The sequence below is a fragment of the Squalius cephalus genome, assembly GCF_949319135.1.
Source record: "Squalius cephalus genome assembly, chromosome: 9".
Classification (NCBI taxonomy): domain Eukaryota; kingdom Metazoa; phylum Chordata; class Actinopteri; order Cypriniformes; family Leuciscidae; genus Squalius; species Squalius cephalus.
The window spans coordinates 10,977,156-11,000,453 of NC_137130.1; the positions used below are offsets into that span (position 1 = coordinate 10,977,156).

Here is a 23,298-nt window from a genome sequence, read left to right on the forward strand (position 1 = left end):
GTGGAGATAATTATTGCTTTTGTTGTCTCTCATTGTCTGTGTCCAGAATGTCTAAGCAATTATCCTTCATAATCTTTTTCTGAAGAAATTCACTTGATGTTATTTTGTTAGATATTTTACATATCTACCGTTTTGTTTTGTTTTTAAAAGAAATAAATTATTATTTTATTTGAAAAGGATGCATTACATTGATCAAAAGTAACAGTAAAGACATTTATAATGTTTCCAAAGATTCATGTTTCAAATAAATGCTATTTTTTAAACGTTCTATTTATCAACAAATCCTGAAAAAAATGTACCACAGTTTCCTCAAAAATATTAAGACATTAATAAAAATAAATGTTTCTTTACCAGCAAATCAGCGTATTATAATAATTTCTGAAGGATCATGTGACACTCTAGACTGTAGTAATGATGCTGAAAATTCAGCTTTGGAGTAAATTACATTTTAAATTTTACTAAAATTCAAAACAGCTATTTTAAATTGTAATTTAAATTGTTTTTGTATTTTTGGTCAAACAAATGCAGCCTTGGTGAGCATAAGAGAGTTCTATTAAAAATGATTGCTGAACTCAAACTTACCATTTTTTTATTAAACCAAGCAATACTGCAACTTTATTACACAATCTGTTTTTAAAAATGTACTATTTTTATTAAAAAGTTTCCTTTGTTTTGGAAAACCTTGAACAATTAGGAAATTTTACTGTTGTGATTTCCAGGCCCGGATAAAAAAGATTATTTTTTTATAATTTAATTTTTTTTTTCAAATTATACTCTGCTAAAATATTTAAACATGTATTCATACACACCCTTCTGTCAGTTCAACACCCCTTTCACATGCCATTTAAACGTTTTTTGTAACCCCACTCTTTTCTCTCTTCTTTCCTCACCTTCTGTCAGTACTCCAAGCAGGTAGACGCCAGGTTCGGAGCATACGTAGCCTGCGCCTCCCTCGTCTTTTTATTCATCTGCTTCATTCAGATCGTCATTGTGCCACAGTAAGTACACTTCAGTTAAAAACCTGATCCTATCAAATGTTTTTTAAACCATTCAGACAAACCACAGGCTTAGAGAAGGTTTTGTTTAAATTTGAATGGGAGTGTCACATACACAGAAGCTTCCATTCATTTTGACTCTGTAAAGGTGAAGACAGTTATTACCCGAGCAGCCAAAACATTCAAAGCAGGTCTCTCTTCTCCGTCAGACTCTATGTTAACTATGACATAAAATAATATTATATACAGTGCTATGCATAAGTTTAGACACCCATGCTAAAGTTGACTAAAAAGAGGAATAAAAAAATCATCTTTTGGAAATTGAACTTAATGCCTTGATTTAAAAAATTAGGAAAAATCCAACCTTTAAGGACACCAATTTTCTTTGTGAATGAATAATGTATCGTAAATAAATAAATGTTCTTCCTTAAAATACAGGGTGCATAAGTTTGGACACCCCTATGTTAAATTACCTAGAGATTGGCATGGGGTACTTTCCATAAGATCATCTCTCAATGCAAATCAAACTAGCTATTAGGCTAACTGAAATAAAACCATGCCAATCTCTAGGTATGGTGAAGGCTATGTGATGATGTGGGGCTATTTTAATTCCAAAGGCCAAGGGAACTTTATCAGGATGCATAGTATCCTGGATCCATGAAATAACTGGCCTTTAAAAATAAAAATCTGCCTGCCTCTATGGGAATTTAACATAGGGGTGTCCAAACTTATGCACCCTGTATTTTAAGGAAGAACATTTATTTATTTACGATACATTATTCATTCACAAAGAAAATTGGTGTCCTTAAAGGTTGGATTTTTCCTAATTTTTTAAATTAAGGCATTAAGTTCAGTTTCCAAAAGATGATTTTTTATTCCTCTTTTTAGTCAACTTTAGTATGGGTGTCTAAACTTATGCATAGCACTGTACATATATATTATGTTTAACATTTTAGCTATTTTCTATTTACCTGGTTCCCTCTCTATACCTGTGTGTTGTTGTTTTGCAGCTCCAGGCTGATGATTGGCTTCTATGTGGTGTGCCTGGTCCTCCTGATGGCCGTCATGTTCATCTCAGCCATTTACTCCTGTTTTGGAGTAAGTGAAATATTGGGATTGTACACATGAGATCTAGCCTATACAGTGTTAATGTGTAATATAAAGAAGTTCAGACATAAATAATGATAATAATACTATAGAATTTAACTATATAGATATAGTAAATAGTAATTACAAATAATTATATTAGAAATAATAGAGGTCAAACTTAGAGCAACATGCCATTTTTTTTGTCCCTAAAGTGCAGCAAAACACAAAAACAAGCCCTATAAAATAATACGTCTCTTAACGCATCCTTCACAGACCATTTCCTAACACTCTCACAAACACATCATCGCTAAATCCAAGTGTTTATCAACCTTCTCCACTAAAATAACCGAAGCGGGTTTGATTGATATTGGGCTTTTAGCTGCATAACTTTGAGCAGGTCTCCCGAGACATTGAGTCACACAGAACAATAACAGAGACACAATAAAGCGCTGACAGCTCATTTGTGCACACTGAAGTGGAACTGTCACTACACTGCTCCATGGGCGGCTAGGGGCGTCACAGGTCTTTCCTTAGAGATGCTGTGGAATTAGATTCTGAACTTCCTGACCCGTAAAAAGTCTTTCACGCAAGCCTGAATCTCTGCAAACCCACAAGATCCCCACAAGGTCTTTTTTAATTAAAAAAATCTATATATTTCTTTTTTATTATTTCATTTATTAAAGTTGAATTTTCTGCAGCCATTACTTTAGTCTTCAGTGTCACATAATCCTACAGAAATCATTGTAATATTGATGATAAACGTTTCTTGAGCTCCAAATCAGCATGTTGAAAACAGATGTGCTGCTTTTTTTCTTTTTTTTTTTTGGAAACCACTTTTTTTTCCAAGTAGAAAGTTCAAAACAGCAGCTCTTTTATTTGAAAAAAAAGAAAGAAAAAAAGTTGGTTTTCATCATGTGACGACAAATCGTTTTCAGATACTGTGGCGTTACCTCTAATAAGAAACTCAAATCATGTTTTTTCTCTATTGCCAGTTTTTCCCTGTGCCTCTGCAAACTCTGTCTAAAAGGATTGTTCAGTCCAGACTCAACAGCACCCTGGTGGGAGTTTTTACAATCGTCCTGGTTTTTCTCTCCGCTTTCATTAACATTGTGAGTCCCACAAGTCTTAACCTCAAGATTCAGTGCTTAAATGCCTTTGATATTTAACCATACAGCAATACAACTAACACTTAACCTGTGTCACAATATTTAAAGACTTACAGGACTAGAGGCACCAAACAGAATAGCAAAAATAGAAATCTTTAGTTTTCCAATCATGTATAGTGTTGATAATGGCACAGAAATCGCCTGCTTTTAAGTAATTAGCTTTTGACATTGAAAAGTTAATTAATAACGTGATCTTTAGTGGGTTAATGATGTCACATGTAACTATCTGTCCTTTAGTTCACCTGCAGCACAGATGACCTGAAGACGTGTTTAGGACAGGAGTTTAACATCACCCCCAGAGATGTGAACGCTTGCCATGTCCACAGCTCTTTCTTCAACTACTCTCTCTGGTCTCAGGACAGCCTCTGCAACAGCTCGTCACCCACCTGCAATTTCCCAGAGGTGTGGCACTGTTCTCAGATCAGTTTTGTAACAGTAGCAATGAGCTGCTCGAAACCAGCTACAGTACCATGTTCCAAAAAACCAGCTGGACGTCTTTCATCTGGATTTTCCTGCAGTGATATGTCTTTGCATTTATTTTTCAAGGGTCTAATTCTAGGCACTGCTCTGAAATGCTTGTCTTTTGATCAATCATACTTGGAATAAGTTGAAGGGAAAGCAAAAGATTAATGTCTGAATGTTTTTCTCTTCCGCTGCAGTACTTCTCATCGTGCGTGCTGCTCAGTTTACTGGCCTGCTCAGTGTTCCTACAGGTCAGCAGTATTGGTAAACTCTTCCTCATGCTCTTCATCGAGATCCTGTATGTGCTTATCATGGAGGTGCCTGAGGTCAGCCTTTTTGACAATGTGGACCTGCTGGTCATGGCCAATGCCATGTGAGTATCTGGATTTTAGCCAAGTAGCACATTTTCTTGGATCAGCATCCTTTCCATCATCATCATCATCATCCTTATCAAAATTAAAAAGAATTATTTTATTTATTTAGCTTTTTTTAGAAGCTATTTTTTTTTAAGTATGGACGTTTGTCTCTTCCAAATTTAAGGGACTGCTAAATATTCCCTGCCATTTTTTCTATATCAAAGTTGTAACTGCTATCAATCAACAGTTTGGAGCCGGCAAGATTTTAATGTGTTTGAAATAAGTCTCTTGTGCTCACAAAGGCTGCATTTATTTGATCAAAAATACAGTAAACTGTTATCTATTTGTGGTTTTTATAAATTGTAATTTATTCCTGTGATGGCAAAGCTGAATTTTTAGCAGCCTAGTGTCACATGATCCTTCAGAAATCATTCTAATATGCTGATATGATGCTCAAGTAACATTTCTTATTATCAATGGTGAAAACAGTTGTGCTGTTACTGACTGTTCGAAAGTTTGGGGTCTGTAAGATATTAAGTAGGGACCAAGCACAGTATCATATTTCATTCAGAAAATGACTGTAATTCAGTCAGCTTTAGCCTACCACTACATAGACCCATGCTAACAGATCCACTATTGATTTGTCTGCTTGCTAATATGGCTTAAATCAGTTCTACTGAGTCTATCTGAAGATAACATTTTGACTCTTGTGCTCTATCCATCTGATACATTTGCTTTTTCTTTGTATTCACAGGAAGTATATTAATGGAACAAGGTAAGATAAAACCAGTCAAATAGAAACCCTGGTCTGAAAGAAATATCAGTGAGCATGTTTTTTTTCATTGCACGCCTATAAAGATTGCACAATAGGAGTAAATCAAGTGTGTGAATATGTAGCTGCATACTGTTGTGATGTGATTAGATCAGCATGCTCTTGTTGACACTCAGTGCTGTGTGTGTTGTAGCTGTGGGACAGACATGCGGGTTCCTCTAAAGATCATGACTCCGGTAGTCATCACGGTGTTTGTGCTAGCGCTCTACCTTCATGCACAGCAGGTGGAGTCCACTGCCAGACTGGACTTTCTCTGGAAGTTACAGGTGTGTTTATCTGTGTGTACTTTTGTAATTGAACAGAAAAGCTGTTTATTAAAAAGTGCTGTACCTCCTGTTCCATCAAATCAATTTGTTGGATACAGTTTCCCTACTCTTGCTGCTTGTTCTTAATTATTTGCTGTAGCTTACACTACTGTTCAAAGGTTAATGAGATTAAAAAACCCTACTGTTTTTATTCAGTAAGGATTTATTAGATTGATTAAAAGTAACAGTAAAGACTTTTGCATTGTTAATAAGCAGCACAACTGTTTATAGCTGTGATAATAATAAAAAATGCTTCTTGAGCAGCAAATCATATTAGAATGATTTCTGAAGGGTCATGTGACACTGAAGACTGGAGTAATGATGCAAAAAATCCAGCTTTGCATCACAGGAATAAATTATTTTTTTAAAATATATTCAAATAGAAAACGGTTATTTTGCATTGCAATAAAATTTCACAATATTTCTACTAGTTTTTACTTAAATTATTCAATAAATGCAGCCTTGGTGAGCATAAGAGTCTTCTTTCAAAAACCTATTTTGTCCATTTTGCCTTTGAGTGTTATCATAGATACAACAGACAGAGTCTGATGATGTGAATTCAGCTTAGATTTGCCAAGTTATTGCAGTCACTTTGGTGCAACAATAATGCAGTGTTTATCTAGTTATTCATCCTCTATTTTTATTGTATTCACAGGCTACAGAGGAGAAAGAGGAGATGGAAGAACTTCAGGCCTACAACCGTCGGCTTCTCCACAACATCTTGCCCAAAGATGTGGCTGCACACTTTCTGGCGCGCGAGCGACGGAACGACGAGCTGTATTATCAGTCGTGCGAATGTGTGGCCGTCATGTTCGCCTCCATCAGCAACTTCTCCGAGTTCTATGTGGAACTGGAGGCCAATAATGAAGGTGTCGAGTGCTTGAGACTGCTCAACGAGATCATCGCTGACTTTGATGAGGTACAGCAATTTTTGACCAACCTCAGGACTTTCAAGATGATTTTACACTACTTTAGAGTGGGATGCAACTGTACATTTGACTAACTTTCAAGTGTTTCTTATTTTAAGCCTTATTTGAAAAAGCTGCAGTTGGGTTTTGAAAAGCCTAATTCCCTTGAAAATTATTCATAAAAAACATAAAAAATATTCATTTTAATAGTCGGTCTTTGTTTCAAATTAGAATTGTGTGTGTGAAACTGGACCTGCATCTTCAAATCTTCCTAAACTGTGTGCATTCTTAGAAATGTAGACGTTATGTGACTACATTCTTAAATGTAGAATATGCCTTCTCATTCCTACGTGGAAGTCATCATCTCATTTCTCTTTTCTTGCAGATCATTAGTGAGGATCAGTTTCGTCAACTAGAAAAGATCAAAACCATTGGCAGCACCTACATGGCTGCGTCTGGGCTTAATGACTCCACTTATGATAAAGTAGGAAGGTCGCACATTCGCGCTCTAGCCGACTACGCCATGCGCCTCATGGACCAGATGAAGTACATCAATGAGCACTCATTTAATAACTTCAAAATGAAGATCGGTAAGGATTTGCCACCCTTAATGGATTAACTCACTTAAAAATGAAAATTCTCTCATCATTTACTCACCCTCAAGTTGTTTCAAACCTGTATGGATTTCTTTCTTCTGTTGAACACAAAGGAAGATATTTTGAAGAATGTCAGTAAACAAACAGTTGATGGACCCCATTGACTTCCATGGTATTTTTTTTCCTACTATGGAAGTCAATGGGGTTCATCTGGTTACCAACATTCTTCAAAATATCTTCCTTTGTGTTCACCAGAAGAAAGAAATTCATACAGGTTTGAAACAATTTGAGGGTGAATAAATGATGACAGAATTTTCATTTTGAAGTGAGCTATTCCTTTAAATAACCAATACATTTTATCAATCAGCTTCCTAATGTGAAAATGTGAAATGTGAAAAATTTCCCTTTAAAAAATGCTACATTCCTGTAGTATTTATATAGTCTGTTAGTCAAAGACTTTCATAGAATGACCCATGATTTTACTGTTGTAAAATTAAAAAAGCATATTTTCCTGTAGGTCTTAACATGGGTCCCGTCGTGGCTGGTGTCATAGGGGCTCGAAAACCGCAATATGACATATGGGGGAATACTGTGAATGTAGCCAGCCGAATGGACAGCACTGGGGTACCTGAGAGAATACAGGTGAGATGTATTCTTGGTCTCTGTGATTGTCCAGATCAAATTCATAAAGATATCCTATGTATACTACTATAGTGTCCGTATTGAAAATGTGAGATTCAGAATCTAAATTAAACTTGGAAATATATACAATTTTAGGTTGCTGAAAATGTTGAAACGGCTTCTTGAACAAGAAAACATGTAGGGCGGGACTTGATTTTGTCTATCAGGAATTGATTGGATCATTGGATCAGTGTTGTTTGCTATTGGTCAATCTCATGTGAGTGACAGGTTGTCCCGCCCTCTTGCCAGTTAGTACATCATCAGAAAAGAGATGATACTGCAAGGGGGAGGGGAAGTTATTTTGATTAAAGATTACAAGGGCACATGCATTTTTTAAAAATAATGATGTGCGCGGATAAATCATTTATAAAAATACTGCAATATTCCATAAAAAATAAGAATTGTCAATTTGGACTTCATGGTGACTTTAAACAAAGAAACACGATGTGAAACGAATAAGAAATATTTCATGTTGAGTGCTGCCGTTTTACATTTTTAATTTCAATATTCACTTAAATTTTTATGAATAATACAATTTGAAATGAATAGATAAATATAATTGGTGAAGAATGCATTTTTGATCATATTCAATGATTTGTTTGATTATTAATGATTAAAAAATGCAAAACCGAAGCATTTTCATTAGTGGGCTCTAATGTTTGGATCTGTAAATCTGTCAAATCTCTCTGTATCAGGTCACAACTGACCTCTACCAGGTTCTCAGCTCATATAACTACACACTGGAGTACAGAGGCGTTGTGAAGGTGAAGGGCAAAGGAGAAATGGCGACCTACTTCCTAAACGGAGGACCCAACAGCAGTTAACACTCAGCGTCTGACATTCAGAACACTTTTGAGATGATATGGTGACGAGACGCTTTGGTCCAGGCCAGCCAGGCTGTTGACGGGCATCCTCCTGGACCAATCACAATAGGATGCGTTTGGAAAGCCAGTCTAAGAGTGGCCTCTTTGCACACTGAGACTTCCTATAGGATTAACGGAGGGCTTTGCCCCCTTTATTTAAGGTATGGAACAGCTCAGAAAGACGTTCAACCTCAGAGACCAAAGAAACAAAGGAATCTCAAGGCATACAAAGCAGTTCTCCCTGTCTTCTATAATTCTTATATTGCTAAGAGAGGACAGATGCACCTGGCTTTGGCTCTCTCAGGTGGCGGGACTGCGATCTTACTCCACCAACTGGTCCCGGCGGCCCCAAATCAAAACTGCATGAAAACACTGATGAATCATATACACATAAAACATGTGTTTTACAGGTATATACTTCAGTGTATGTAAAGACTAAAGAGTTCTGTTCATACGGTCCTGTTGCGTGGCGATATCGCAATAGATAGAGATATCACAATGAGCTTATATATGGTAGAAGGCCATAGTGAGCACAGCAGCTTTACAAACCCTTTATGGTTCCCCGAACTTTGCTGCAGCGACTGTGGTTGTTACTGGTAAGGGAGCTAGTGTTGACAGTGTTACCTCTGAGCGATCTAGAGTTGAGAATGAAGCCCCGTTCACGCCGCCCGCAACTTGAAACGACCCAAAGTCATTCATTTTCAGTGCCGGGTTGTGGCCAGGTCCAACGATGCAACTGTAGTTGAGAATCAGCTCAACTGAAGTTTGTCCACAATTTTATGTGTCTCTTATACCATGCGCAGGGACAGTATTAAATACTGATGCGTATTATATGAAAATTAAGTGTGTGTGAGCCCAAAATAGCCTAGCGTTTGTGCTTTTCGGTACAGATAAATGGCAGTCCACAATGCTAGAGCACACACTGATTCTCGTTCATCTTTAATATGATGCATGATTGATTTGATCTCATCAAGGGATGAGATGGAACAAAAAAGAACCAGTGTGTAACAATGCAACGAGAAAGTTTCTGGTGGCATGAACGTGGCTTGAGACTTCAACTTTGTGTTCCAAACAAACTTACATTCACAAAACTGCACACACACTTGTCTACACTGAAGACACCATTAATGGCCAAATGTGGCTGTTTTTGTATTTTTAACATTTTATATTTTGACTCTAAAAGCCAAACTGTCAGAGCTATTTTAGATGCTATATTTTGTACATTAATATATTTAAATAATGTCTATAAACACCAATGTGTATTTAGATATTTATATATATATAATGGAACGCTACAGTCCCACACATTTCAACAGGAGGGAGAGTTAATTTGCTAATTATCAGTCACCCTTTTTTGTCGCTGCATCCATTTAAATAAAATCAGTAGCTAGCCTTGTAACCAAGTAAGGAGAGTAGGTTTGGCCTTTCTCCAAAAAGGGTTTCTGTATCTTGTCAAGTGCACTACAATGTAATTATGAGCAGAAAATGGATTTGTAGGACGCGAAATGACAAGTGAGTGTTTCAGAACAGCCACAGTCGTTTAAAGCTTGGCAAACACATCTGCAAATATTGATTTTAGCCTTGTGTTTATGGTGCGTGAGACAACGAGTTTGGATCCTTTAGGGATGTTTCCGTTATGCCACAAATATTCACCATTTATGCACTGCAGCTCGACCAGCATTCCCTTCCCTCTCAGTGTGATGGTACGACCCAATGAATGTCCATTTTCTCCAATGAGGCCTTTGTATGTGAAGAATTTGAGTTTGTACACAAACATTTAGGGTAGTCCATAAAAAGTTTTTCTTTTCTTTATTTTTTTCTTTACCGGTGTAAGATCTTAAGTCCATACAGTGGATTATGATAATATGTAATCTGCATTTCCTTGAAAGTGTTATGAAACCGTAACTATATTTGGTCCTGTTCTAGTTTCTCACAACTTGGACTCAGCTGGGCTTCCAGAGTCACTTCAGTCTTTATTTCCCACAAGAAAATCAGTGCCACTTTCTTGCCAGCAAATTTAAACTAAAATATATGGTTGAATGTTTTTGTATTTAATGTCATCGTGATACATGTTTAGTATGGCCTTTAAATGATGATGCGGGTGCCATATGAATTCCTAAGTTAAAGGTGAAGTGTGTAATTTTTCCACAGTTAGCGGCACCAAACTGGATTGGACACGCCCCCTATCTGCCATTGGTTAAACAATAAGTTAGTCCCGCCCGTAAACTCACACCATTGGTTGAGCCAGTGTTGCTGTGTCGGGATTCTCACAGCGTTTTGACAACGCAACAGAAGAGAGTTTTAATCTTATCACTTAATTTCTGAATGGCTTACTTATAGGTATTAGCCTATCTCTGCATTTTGGGAGGAGTAAATATTTTAACATACAAAAATTACAAACTTCAGCTTTAATTCACCTGTGTTTGCCATCCAAATGAAAGCACTGAGATAAGAGATGTCAAGTAAATACCACATTTCTGTCCTGCTGAGTACTGGCATTTACTATTCCAGTGGAGCTTCATCTTGGGTTGCTTGTATGCCATGTCAAAACTCAATGCTGTATTTTTGTTGTTTTTTACATCCAATTAAACTATTATAACATTAAACTCATTCTGAAACCATGTAATTATGATTATTACAATTATTATGTTTGCAAAGCAGCACTCTATTTAAATTATGTTCTTGTGTGATTCGTAGTTTCTATTTATTTTCTCTGTGGAATCTTTTTTTTTTTTTTTGTCCACTCAAGCTCAAAAGACAGACTCCAATATAATAAAGTAAGTAAGTGGAGAGACATGAACATTTAAAAAAAAACTTAAACATTGAAATTGTAACAGACGATTTGTTACCTGACATCGTTATTATAATATTTGCATACTAAATTGTTTTTGGCCCTTTCTTTTGACATCTAATTTCAGATGATTGTGGACGTCAGGAAGACGGTTGTTATGCTAAAGGTAAAGTGGCACCATACCTAACTTTAACATAATTCATTTTCTGCCTCGTGCCAATGTTTGTGGTCTTATTTTTCAACGCGGAAGTAAAGTTGTTGGGTTTTTTTTCGCTAGAAGACTAAGAATAACTGAATACATAAGTGCTGTAAACGGTATTTTGTTTGCGCTACAAACAAGCGTTTTTATATTTAAGACAATACATTAAAATAATATGGTAAGAAATACCAGTTTGCAATATCAAGCAGCATAACGAGCTGTTTTGTACAGCTAAAAAATAACTAAGGTAATGGCACCGGAAGCCAGACGTATTAACATTACAAATGGCCGCGCCCGCGCTTAATTTACCTAAAAAATAAAGTGGATTATATTACTGTTTTTGGACAAAAATATAATTTGGGATGTCACATTAAATGCCCAGAGGGTGGCAGCAGTGCGCTTTCGATGCCCATCTAGTCATACAATGAATTCCTGCTTTACTTGCCTTCAATGTCAATGTGCCAATGTTTCTGGATGGAAACGTGTGCAGCTCTCATTGTACAGGTTAGTACAATGCTTTAACCACATTATGTTAGTTTTATAACAATCTGCACCTTTGTTTTTTCCTTATTTTTGTTTTTGAACCTCAAATACAGAGCTGTTTTCAGAGTATTCATAAACAAAATGTGTCCAGAAATACGAGAACAAAGAACAGAAACCCCACAGAGCGGTTTTTGGTCACCCAAGCATGTTATAATTCACATAATTTCAGTACACTTTCCCCACTGGCATACCTGACCTTTCTTATCTTAATAATGTGCCTGTGAAATAGCCACGTTTGAGTTCACTTGAATTTAGTCTGCATGTGTCCGATCTGGTCAGTTTGACTGAGCAAAGCTGTTTTATGAAGCATTAAAGAAAGGCCATTGTGCTGGGCGTGGGACTGGCATTTCATTGACATTAAAAACAGTCTAATGGCCAACTGGTTTGGGTTTAATCCAGCAGTCAAAAGGTTAGAAAGACCTGAGGCGAAGCACAATGTCTTAAAAATCAAAGAAACAAAAACTCAAACGATTTCTCACCCTGATGATGCCGTTACGAAAGCCTTGAACCGCAAGGAAGTAAATTACAAGGTGATTTTTTTTGTTTGTTTGTTGTTGTAGCAGTTTTTTAATTTGTCACTTATTTTTGTCCATACATATTTGTTCAAATGTGGAGGCCTTGACTAAAAAATAAAATATTTCCAAAAAAATGTAAGTATTGTGCAACTATAAAATTAGATCAGCAGTGAACATAAGCTGGGGAAAAAATAACATCAATTACAGAGACGTCACAAATGTACAGACTTTCCCCCCTCTCTAAGTACAAATAAGCCTAAATGGCCTGCAATTTTCACATACACAAAAGCATTCACTGCATCACCTAGAACATTACTTTCATTAGGCACGCTTCTATAAGCCAAGTGAATTGTTCTAATAACCACAATCATCATCTTCATCATTGCAGCTCTTAGAATTTGAGAATGGCAGTAAGTTTATAAATTGCGTAAGCTTCTTCCCACACTTGACATCACATTACATATTCAAGCTTTTTTTTTTTTTTTTTAGCTCAATCACATCCAAGCAGCATTTTATCATACAATAACATGTGATTAATTACCACGGCCATCAAGCAAGATTTCTAGTGAATAATAACACAAAGCTAGAGTGCAACAATGCACAAACACTGTTTCTGTGGCTTTGGTTTCAGAAGTATTTTCCCTATAGAGATTTTTTGAGTTATAAGCCATGAACCAAGCTAAACAGCAATCACAACATTACAAACTTTAATGTGAAGCAAAAAAAAAAAAAAAAAGTGTAGTGAAAGTTATCCTATCCCTACTCAAGTTGTTAAAGGGAGTTCACCCAAAAATGAAAATTTTGTCATTACTTACCCTCAAGTTGTTTTAAAGCTGTATAAGTTTCTATCTACGGTTTAACACAAAAGAAGATATTTTAAAGAATGTTGGTGATTAAAAACAGTTGACTGCACCCATTGACTTCCTATAGGAAAACAAATTACTATGGAAGTCAATGGCGACCTTCAGCTGTCTGGGTACCAACATTCTTTAAAATATCTTCTGTGTCCAACAACTCATAAAGTTTTGGAACAACATAAGGGTGAGTATATGATGACAACAAATGACATTTTTGAGTTAACTATCCCTTTGATTTTCATTCATGTGTAAAATGCATTTAACAAAAACACACAAGATGCAAGCATATTCATACAAATTCAAGGTTTTTACTGATGGTTTCAGGACATGGCACAAACACACATTAGGCCAAAGGGCAATGCACTACTGTTAGAGAGAGAGCATCGAGGTACTTGACGTGCTGCCTTTGCAATGCAAAGACGCCGTTGAAACCTTAGATCACTGACACTTGTGGGAAAAAGAAAAGGAAATGCATGTACATCTGAGGAATTTTGAAACCCCTTGACCCTAAATCTGTCAATCATCCATTCAACCTGCCATTTGCACAATGAAAACAGGATGCAAAACAAGCCAGGTGAATAGAAAGAGAATAAAACATTACTCCGCTCAACATGGTCACTGAACAGACCCGTTGACAAAAGGCAGCAAACAGGGAAAACAACGGAGTCTGTATATTAGTGCGATTCCATTTCCCTCTTAGCCAAACACATTCATTTGCAGGAAGCACACCTGCAGGCAGCACAGACATGATTGATAAATAACACATCTGATTATGCTTTCAGGGCAGAGACGTCTGACTAATGACCACAAACACACTGACACTCAAATGAAGCTGTATGACAAAATAAAAATGCGTGTGGAAATGAGTGAAAATTACATTTCATATATAGGCAGCTATAAAAAGTCTTGCATACGAGTTGGCTTTAACAATCAAAATAGAGGAACAATTGTCTAAAAGAATTCTAAAATGACAACTTAAAGGTGTAGTTCACCCAAAATGAAAATTCAAATCATTTCTTGATTCGGTGGAACACAAAATGAGATGTTTAGCTAAAATGCCTAAGCAGCTTTTTACCATACAATAAAACGTGAATAATAACCACAATTGTCAAGCAATATTTTTTATTGAATAATAACTTACATTTTGGTCTGTTTCTCACACAAAGCTAGAGTGCAACAGTACCCACACACTTTTTCAGTGCCCTTGGTTCTGGAGTTACCATAAATCAAACTAACCAGCTACAAGGTGAATCACAACATTACAAACTTTAATGCGAAGCGAAGAAAGAAAAAAAAACTATTTGAAAATTGGACAAAAAGATCTACAAGACGGTGTACGTAACGGCTTTAATGAGGGAAGGAACTACATAGCAAATGACAATCAAATTAAAAATATAAAACAATAGATTTAAAGATTTTGATTGTGCATATAGAAACAACGTATTTTACGTTTATTACAAAATATGCATATATTTAAGTAGTTTAAGATTTTATTTTATAGTAGTTTGATGCTTTTATTTTATTTGATCTGACAGACCATGGTAACCATCCACGTTCATTGTATGGAGGAAAGCCACATGAAGCCACGTTCAGAACAGAATTTTCATTTTTGGGTGAGCTGTCTCTTTAAGCTCTGACGTCAATTAAAACTATAAATAACTACAATGCCTCCCTATTGGAAAATAAATTAATTGTGCACATCTGAATTACCTGCTAGCAATTTGCTTTAATATTTCATGCATGAATCCAATATTGTGTGCGTATGAAGTCACCGTTATGAACCTTCTGCTTTAACCAAAACAGCGGTTTTCCATCTTTGATCTCAACTGGATGTGAAACAGCAGGAAGTGCATCTTGAGCAATATCAAAACCATTTGTAAATCCTGCTTCACAATCCATAGTTCTTTTATCCTCAGATTGGGTTGAAATGCTGGGCTGTTGTGCAGTCTTAAAAGAGTTCAAGGGGGTCAAACGTTGTAGTCGGGTGCTTTGCCCTGCGGTCCTCTCAGGTGGATCTGCAGAGTGATGAACGCACCCACCGTCACGTGAAAGAGGATCTGCCACATGTTACGGAGTTCATACAGATACATGTTGCATAGGCAGATCATAGCAAAGGCCAGGAATGACTTGATGTTCCTCCAAACTGAGAAGTAGGCGAACAAATAACACTACATGTAGAAAAAGAAACAAGAGAAATGCATTTTTAAGCATGAACCAGCAAATTCAGGACAAGCTTTGTTTTAAGAATAAATATAAGAGAATGTAGTGAGGTTTAGGCCCTACTATTCAAAACCATGGGGTCGGTACGATTTTTAATGGTTCTGAAAGAAGTCTCTTATGCTCATCAAGGCTGCATTTATTTATAAAAACACAGAACAAACCGTAGCACTGTGAAATATTGTTACGATTTAAAATATCTGTTTGCTTTTTTAAATAAGAATTTTTTCCTGTGATGCAAAGCTAGATTTTCAGTGTCACATGATCCTTCAGAAATCATTCTGATTTGGTGCTCTTTTCTGAAAACAAGTCTTAATATTGTAATCTCAGTTTTGCTTCTCAACTAATATCATGGGGCAGTCATGGCCTAGTGGTTAGGGAGTTGAACTGGTAACCCAAAGGTGGTTAGAACCGGTTCCAGAACCGGTGGGAAATGACTGAGATGCCCTTGAGCAAGGCACCTAACCCCTAATCGCTCCCCGGGTGCCACACAAAGGCTGCCCGCTGCTCTGGGTGTGTGTATCCACGTTTGCAGTGTGTGTGTGTGTGTGTTAACTACTCACTACTCTGCTCCTAATGTGTGTACATTAACTTGGATGGGTTAAATGCAGAGGTCAAATTCCAAGTATGGGTTACCATACTTGGCCGTCACGTGTCACTTTCACTTTTTTTTTTTTTAAATGTATTTTGTTTTACAGGGAAACAAGCAAAAATACTGATTTTAGTTGTTTTTTTTGGCTGTGCAGAATATGAGTGAGGGTATTGAAAAACTACTACTAATAAAAAGCATCTACAATGCCAGCTGCTGTTTTTTGATACTAGTAAAAAGGCAATGTTTCACCAATTTTCCAGATTACGCTTTTACGCGACAGTGAGGAAAAGTGTGATATATTAGCATTGGTTGGTCAGGCCGAGACAGAGAGCAGAAGAAATGAAGCCTGGCAGGCCGACGGTAATTCACGGTCTGACTGCCGTCACTTACCTGATACACACAGGCCGCGGTTCCAAGGAAAAAAGCAATTACGTAATTAAAGTCTTCATCCTCGTTCTGCAGATGGAGCAGAAAAAGAGAAATGACAGTGTGCTGTGTTAAAGAGTGGACAAATTACAACAGGAAGCCATGTGCTAAAACAGGATGAATTAGAAAGGGAGAGTCAGGACTCGAGGGCTCACTTATCAGTGCAATATAAAAAGCGAAGCAAAACTGTTCTGTTTATGGTACAGGAAAATCACATTACATCTAAGTGCAAAGTCTGACAAATTATTCAAGAGTGCTGTTACTATCCATTAGGTATGATTAATTATATTACAATGGCACTTATACATTTACAAGTAATGTTTAGTCCGATGTGTTAATCAATATAAAGAAACAAAGCCCAAAATAAAGTGCCAGCATATACGCTTACCTGCAATACGCTTTCTATTGCGTGGACTCCCCGCAGCAAATTAAGAGCGCCGCACAGGACACTTAGGATGCAGGCGACGATACCCGACAGGGTGACGGCCTCCAACATTTGATTAGGTGCTGCAGGAAGAAATCAAGCAGAAAATCCGTGTCAAACTGTAGCAAAGTAACTCGATTTGAAAATTTGCTTCAGGAAACCTGCGGTGCAAAACTTTCTGCCAAGGTGCTATAGGCTGTTCTGAGCGCTCTTTCAAAATGTTCCACTTCTTGAGAACAAAGGGAAGTTTACAAGTTGTGTTCACAGTGTGTTCCCTACCAATGCCTTTATATTTAGACTGCTTGTGTTCTGAGAAGCCGTTGATTGATCCAATGTCCTCCGCGGAGAGCTGATATGGAGGCCGGAGCTTGATCTCAGTCTGCATGTCGGCTAGATTAATCTTGGTGGAGAGGGAACGTGGGCTATTGTAACGTTGCTTGGTTTTCCGAATGAAGTTATCTGTCGAAATCATAGAAACGGCAGAGTAAATAGATGCTTCAATCACAACATGGGTCTATATGTTACAAATGGCTTCAGTTCATTTCAAATCACATTAAATGGAAAGTCTGCAGGATGCATTTATTTTTATATAGATAAATCCAAAGACTCCTAGCCAAAATGGAGCCTCATAAGTGACTACATTTAAATGTTCCACATAAGATGCAACTCCATTAACGTTTACTCGATGCTCTTCAGAGACTCAACTAATGCTCAAGATTGGTGAAACTGCCCATGTAGAATTAATTACTACACATACTTTTCATACATGAATGTGATAATTATAGATAATTAACAACAAAATAATGGCAAGAAAAAAATTAGTTATATTGAGTTCTCCTGACTCTTATAGGCACTAAACAGATTCTTTTAATTCTTAAAAAAAAAAACATGGTTATTGGTTTGAATCAGTCTGATAAATCCATCAGGGCTGTGTTTCACAAAAGCATTGTTAGCCTAAACAGGTCATCGAGACCAATGCTGCCAGGGGTTTCAACGATCTACTTAGGCTTACAATGCTTTTGGGGGAAACAGTTCAGAATGGTTACTGAATCAACATCTGACTCACTCACTCGACAACAAGTTATTATTACTTTAAGTGATATCCATTTCAAAATAAAGTAGCTTTTGTGTACTTAAGGTTCAGGAAACTTAAAACAGAATCACTACTGACTTGAGGGTTGTTCATAAGACATCATGTAGTTGAAGATACACATGATACAATTTTGAGAATTTACATTTTGAAAACAAATTTAAATGTTATTTTTATATAAAACAAATTATAGTCCCCTTCTAGAAAAACTGATTTCTGAAACCTGTCCCAATCCTCTTTAGAAACTCACCAAACTCAATAAAAGAGAAAGGCCTCAAAGCGCTGTTGATCCGCTTGGTGTCATACGTGACGATGAACTCTCTCTGAAGCTCGTCCAGGAAGCTGAAGGCCAGGACATTGGGATAGTTTTCTGTGCAAACCATCATGTACCCAACTCCGAGAGAGCTTGTAAAACTATGGAAGGCAAGATAAGTCATAGTTTGCATCATACTTTTAGAGTCGATTTAATTTCAATTAAGTTAAGGACAAATTATGTTGACATACAGTACATTGACAGTGTTGGGTGGCAACGCATGAAAACATGACATCTGTCTCAGATAGGGTGGGGAAGGTCATTCAATGGACATGAATCCAAACGTCCAAAGCGTATAAAAATCACCCTTCACCCTCTGTTTTACACCTGCTCTAGATCTGAACAGTTTAGTAACTCGCCTCAGGAAAGAAGAAACTTTGTCAACGTGTCTCTCCATGTTAACGTCTGTTTGAGAGATGAAACGATCCATTGAGGCACTCCAGAGAGAGAGAAAGAGATGACTCGTTTCTGCCTGCTTGTGAAGTTTGGAGTGATGAATAGCAGCCAGGCTATGAAATGGTCACCCCTGGGTCTCTCAGTGCAACGCATCTGAATTAGACCTTGCTGAAGGGGAAGTTTTAGGCAACAGAACAATTGGCAATCAGAGCACTCCACCCTCACTGTGTCATTTGTTTTTGCTGGGATGTTTTAATTAAAGGGATAGTCACCCAAAAATGAAAAATCTGTCATAATTTAGTCCCTGATGGCATTCTAAATGTTAGAGTTTGAATTCTGGATAAATTGAGAATCATGAGTTTCAAATAGAGATCATGATTCTCCCAGGATTCTGATCTGGGGCCGTATTCACAAAGAATTTTAAGGCTAAAAGTAGCTCCTAACTGGCAAATTTAGGAGCAACTCCTAAAAATAATGGGCGTGTCACTCGTAACTTTAGGACTCCTAATTTTTTTGACTAAGAGTAATTCACGAAGCATTTTAGCCCTAAAAGTAGCACCTAAGCCTGGGACAAGTTAAAAGAAGTCGAGAGGACTCCTAACTCACTAAGACCTATTCACAAACCGCTTTTTGTGGCATTTCACGTTGCGATGTTTTGAAATGCGTATGCGGCGGCTACAGGAGCTTTCAAACGCGAGAGAACAATTTTGCATTGTAGGCATAACTAGGGATGCAATAACGCCACCAACAACAACCAAAACTAGGCTACTCATTGCATGTAAACTAATTGTAACGTTTCATTGTGAATCAAATTAAAATGTTCTTCTCTTTGCAAACGTAGGCAGAGGCATATAGTGACAGATTAATTCAATAATGTTGCAAAGATATTGCATCAATCCATATGTTTCATTAGGCTACTAGGCTATTTGTTTAGCCTTACTCTTTATTCATTTAGGCTATTTATTCAGTTATTCATCATCTTCCGTCCTTCGCACTACTTGTGTAGCGCACGCATTCTCAGACCTGTCATCGTAGGGGAGGTGTTTGGAATCATTCCCGCGTTACAATCCTCAGCCAATCAAGGTGGTCACTTCAGTCAAGCTCGTGCACGAGTAATGACGTCATCCATAGCAACGAAGACTCACTCTTAGTTTAGGAGTTGTCATTTTTCTTTACTAAGAGTAGGTCTGAAAGGCGTTGTGAATAACTTTTAAGAGAAAACTCCTAGCTAAAATCTTTTAGTGCGATTTAGGAGTACTCCTAGTGGTAAGATAAAATGCTTTGTGAATACGGCCCCTGATAACTAAAGAAAATAATGTAATTTGTTACGAGGTTGAGGTTCTGACAAAATGATAATTGTAGCAGTTTTTAAAAGTGTTAAATTAATTTTGTTTGAATGAATGATTCAATGACTCTCTTATAAATACTTCACTTGTTTTATTACTGGATGAATCAGCGTTTTTGAACGAATCTTTTTTTGAACGAATCTTAATTTTTTTTAACGTAACTTGTTGTCACCACCTAGTGGCGTAACTATGTAATCAATGCAATAGTTATTTAAAGCATCATGTTACTTTCAAAGGGTGATTTATTCTATTTTGTTAGACATAACTGGTCTTTATAAAAAAATCTGAAATATAAACTTATATCCAAGTACTTCTGTGATATTTTTTTAAATATTTGTAACAGAAATAATAATACCACCATGTGGTTGAAAAGACTGTTTAATACCTATACACATGACACTGCTCTCTCTGGGTCAGTGGCAGATCTCAATGTTCTGGTGTGATTTTGTCTGGTTTGAATTGAGATCGCATTCTTTTAACGATTAATCGTGCAGCTCTACCAAATGTGCATGAGTTCATCCACAAAACACAAAAGGAGATATTTTGAAGAATGGTACGGCTACCATTAGTGTATGCATATAGCTATTAGCTAACATGCAGTGACCACAACCTGTCAAGCTCCAAAATGGATGCATGAGTGGACCACGTTTATACTGTGCTTTTATGTTATTTTTTGGAGCTGGACAGCCCATGTCACTCTATATGCTTTCATTGTATGGAAAAGAACAGCGTGAGAGTGAGTAAATAATGATAGAATGTTTAAGTTTGGGTGAACTGTTCCTTTAGCTGCAACTGTATCAAAATGTTTTCACACCAAACTGAATTGAAATGGATGCATGTACAATAGTTTCTGCATTTAGCCTCAGTGGCCACCACAACTTCCTGTATAGTGCAGTGTATGGGAATTGTGAGAAAACTAAGCACAAAATTAAATATTGAGGAACTGTCACACAACAGGACAAATAAATATTATCCTTCTTTACGCTAAAGGTATTTAAAGATATTTAAAAGTAAATGAAACTTCAATAAAAATAAAATCTATATAAATGAAGAGTTCAGATGCAAAAGCCTCTAAGTGCCATCTGAAATTTTCTTCTAGAATGATCATTTTTATCAAGCTCGTATATTTAAGTTCAGTAATTTCACTTAAATGACAATTCATAGGTCATTTTCATTGCCATTTAAGTGAAATTACTGAACTTAAATATATGAGCTTGATAAAAATGATCATTCTAGAAGAAAATTTCAGATGGCACTTAGAGGCTTTTGCATCTGAACTCTTCATATATATATGTTCAATAGTTCAGCAAGGATGCATTAAATTGATCTTATATAACGGATAGTTCCAGTCCTTGATTCAGACTGGTTGATTCAGACGTTTATTGTCGTTTGTAAGTCGTTGTATATTAACCCACAAACATACACCTGTGACCGCATTACATCAGTATTACTGCGCCACTGCGTCTGTGCGTTGCTTTTCAACCATTCCGCTTCTGAAGAACTACATTGCTTGTCGGAAGAAGAAGAATTTTTATCAATAGCATTACATTTTTGTGTCTGTGTGATTACTTAAGGACACCTTGCCAGGTATGTGGAAAAAACGTTTTATAAAAGCAATAAGCCCAGTGAAGCCGTGATTTACAGGGAATTTCGAACAGCTAAGGGGCGTTGTTAGGCACGACCCAGAGCTTTAATAAGCAACAGTAACAACATTCTGGAACTCATTACTAAAACGTGATGTTTTAGTATAATATACTTAAGTGTTATGTTAATAATTAGGGGAGGGGGCTCAGTAATTATGCGTTTCAAATAAAAATTCTTGTGGCCAGCAGACCTTGTCAAAAATGGCTGTAGTGCACTGCAAACACCAGTTTGTTTTCACACTGAAGACAGTGTTAAAATGGTGTAACAATATTCACACACACACACACACACACACACACACACACACACACACACACACACACACACACACACACACACACACACCCTCAAGCAAACTGCATTGATAACTCACTTAATGTTGTATATGCCAGATCTAAGTGAGCAGCGATCAGGAAACTGGCTGAGTTTTTTGGACAGACTCTTGAGATGTTTCTTGGTCTCCTGAAGCCCTTTATCCTGTTCATAGTCAGTGGAGGCCGAGAGAGGTAGACCATCCCTCACTCTCACCACAGAGGCAAACAGGACCATAGACATCTTACAGGCAGCTCAGTGGACACCTGGAAGAACAGGACAAAATTAATCATTCAGTGCAAATAATGCAAACAATACTCCATTTTTCCCACTCCCATGTTTTCTGCTGACAAAACAGAATGTAATATACAAAGTAGATATTGAATTAACATAAATAAGCATATAAATTGCTAGACTCACGTATAAATACTTTAATATTAAACTCTGCGTAGACTCATGACATCTGTAGCACACAGTGCTAGGCTAATCATAACATTAGCACGTTTGCTGACAACTTGTTATCACATAACATCGGCTGATGGTTCTATGTACTCACCAGATTCACACATCTAATTATACGGGGTTATTATACTTTAATTAAAAGCGAACCATTAAAACTACACATTGCAATTATACGCAGTGATGTGGAGTAAGTTAGATGCCACTGCTACCATAGCAAGACTAGCGTGAGCGACATTGCATGCATTATCATCACTGATAGCTTTACATACCTACTGACATGAGCCGTTTTAAAACATATTAAGACATTATAATCCTTTTTGAATGATTTTGCTGATGTACTATTGTGGTCGCTGAGCTCTTCCTGCAGGTCTCATAGCGGACGGTTCTGCTCACGTTTGATAAAGCTTCGGCTGTGTTCGTCTCATTTCGTCGTTGTTCGGCTTCGCTTCGGCTCTGTTCGTCGGTGTGTGAGTCTGTGTGACGTGGCTGGAGGAAAAGCATTATGGGTCATTAAATTGAACATCAGCAAACCAGTAAGTTTTTTGGGGGGAAATTGGATGTGACACTAAGATCTTATAAAGTAATACTTTGGCATAAACTGAAAAAACAATTTTCAAATTCATGTGAATTTTAGTAGTTTATTTTTACATTTTAATATTGTTTTAGCATTATCAAATGAAACCTAGTATCATTTGATAAAGCACATGCATTCAAAACTTTTTTTTCTGTGGTGTAATGTTCCTCTGGATAAGAAGATCATTTTTAAAATGATATAAATCACAAAATGTGCTAAATGAAGGTGTGATTTACACGATTTACACTGTCTCCTAGGTCCTAACCTATGGTCCTAACCAGCCGCAACGGCGACACGCGACGATTCTATTTAAAGTCCCCATGAAATCAAAATTGACCCTATTT

General features: G+C 36.9%; 2 protein-coding genes across 4 annotated transcripts in view; one reads left to right on the forward strand and one right to left on the reverse strand.

Annotated features, from left to right (window-relative positions):
- Positions 1–12,469, forward strand: part of adcy5 (adenylate cyclase 5) — a 99,073-nt gene extending 86,604 nt beyond the window's left edge. For 2 of the 3 annotated variants that reach the window (XM_079880528.1, XM_079880529.1), the window contains exons 11-21: positions 901–998; positions 2,006–2,093; positions 3,077–3,193; positions 3,488–3,652; positions 3,910–4,085; positions 4,823–4,843; positions 5,034–5,166; positions 5,861–6,124; positions 6,499–6,703; positions 7,227–7,351; positions 8,086–12,469. In XM_079880528.1, the coding sequence (XP_079736654.1) occupies positions 901–998; positions 2,006–2,093; positions 3,077–3,193; positions 3,488–3,652; positions 3,910–4,085; positions 4,823–4,843; positions 5,034–5,166; positions 5,861–6,124; positions 6,499–6,703; positions 7,227–7,351; positions 8,086–8,214 (1,521 nt within the window). In that variant the 3' untranslated portion in view covers positions 8,215–12,469. The remainder of the gene's footprint in view (positions 1–900; positions 999–2,005; positions 2,094–3,076; positions 3,194–3,487; positions 3,653–3,909; positions 4,086–4,822; positions 4,844–5,033; positions 5,167–5,860; positions 6,125–6,498; positions 6,704–7,226; positions 7,352–8,085) is intronic. The other variant, XR_013822217.1, reaches the window with a different exon arrangement.
- sec22a (SEC22 homolog A, vesicle trafficking protein) lies at positions 8,260–22,824 on the reverse strand. Its single transcript, XM_079880530.1, has 7 exons — positions 22,650–22,824; positions 21,980–22,184; positions 18,158–18,321; positions 17,097–17,276; positions 16,782–16,900; positions 16,358–16,423; positions 8,260–15,326 (listed from the first exon to the last, which is right to left on the reverse strand). The coding sequence occupies exons 2-7, from the start codon at positions 22,159–22,161 to the stop codon at positions 15,126–15,128; spliced, it is 912 nt and encodes a 303-aa protein (XP_079736656.1). The 5' UTR covers positions 22,162–22,184; positions 22,650–22,824; the 3' UTR covers positions 8,260–15,125.
- Positions 22,825–23,298: the final 474 nt, after the last annotated feature.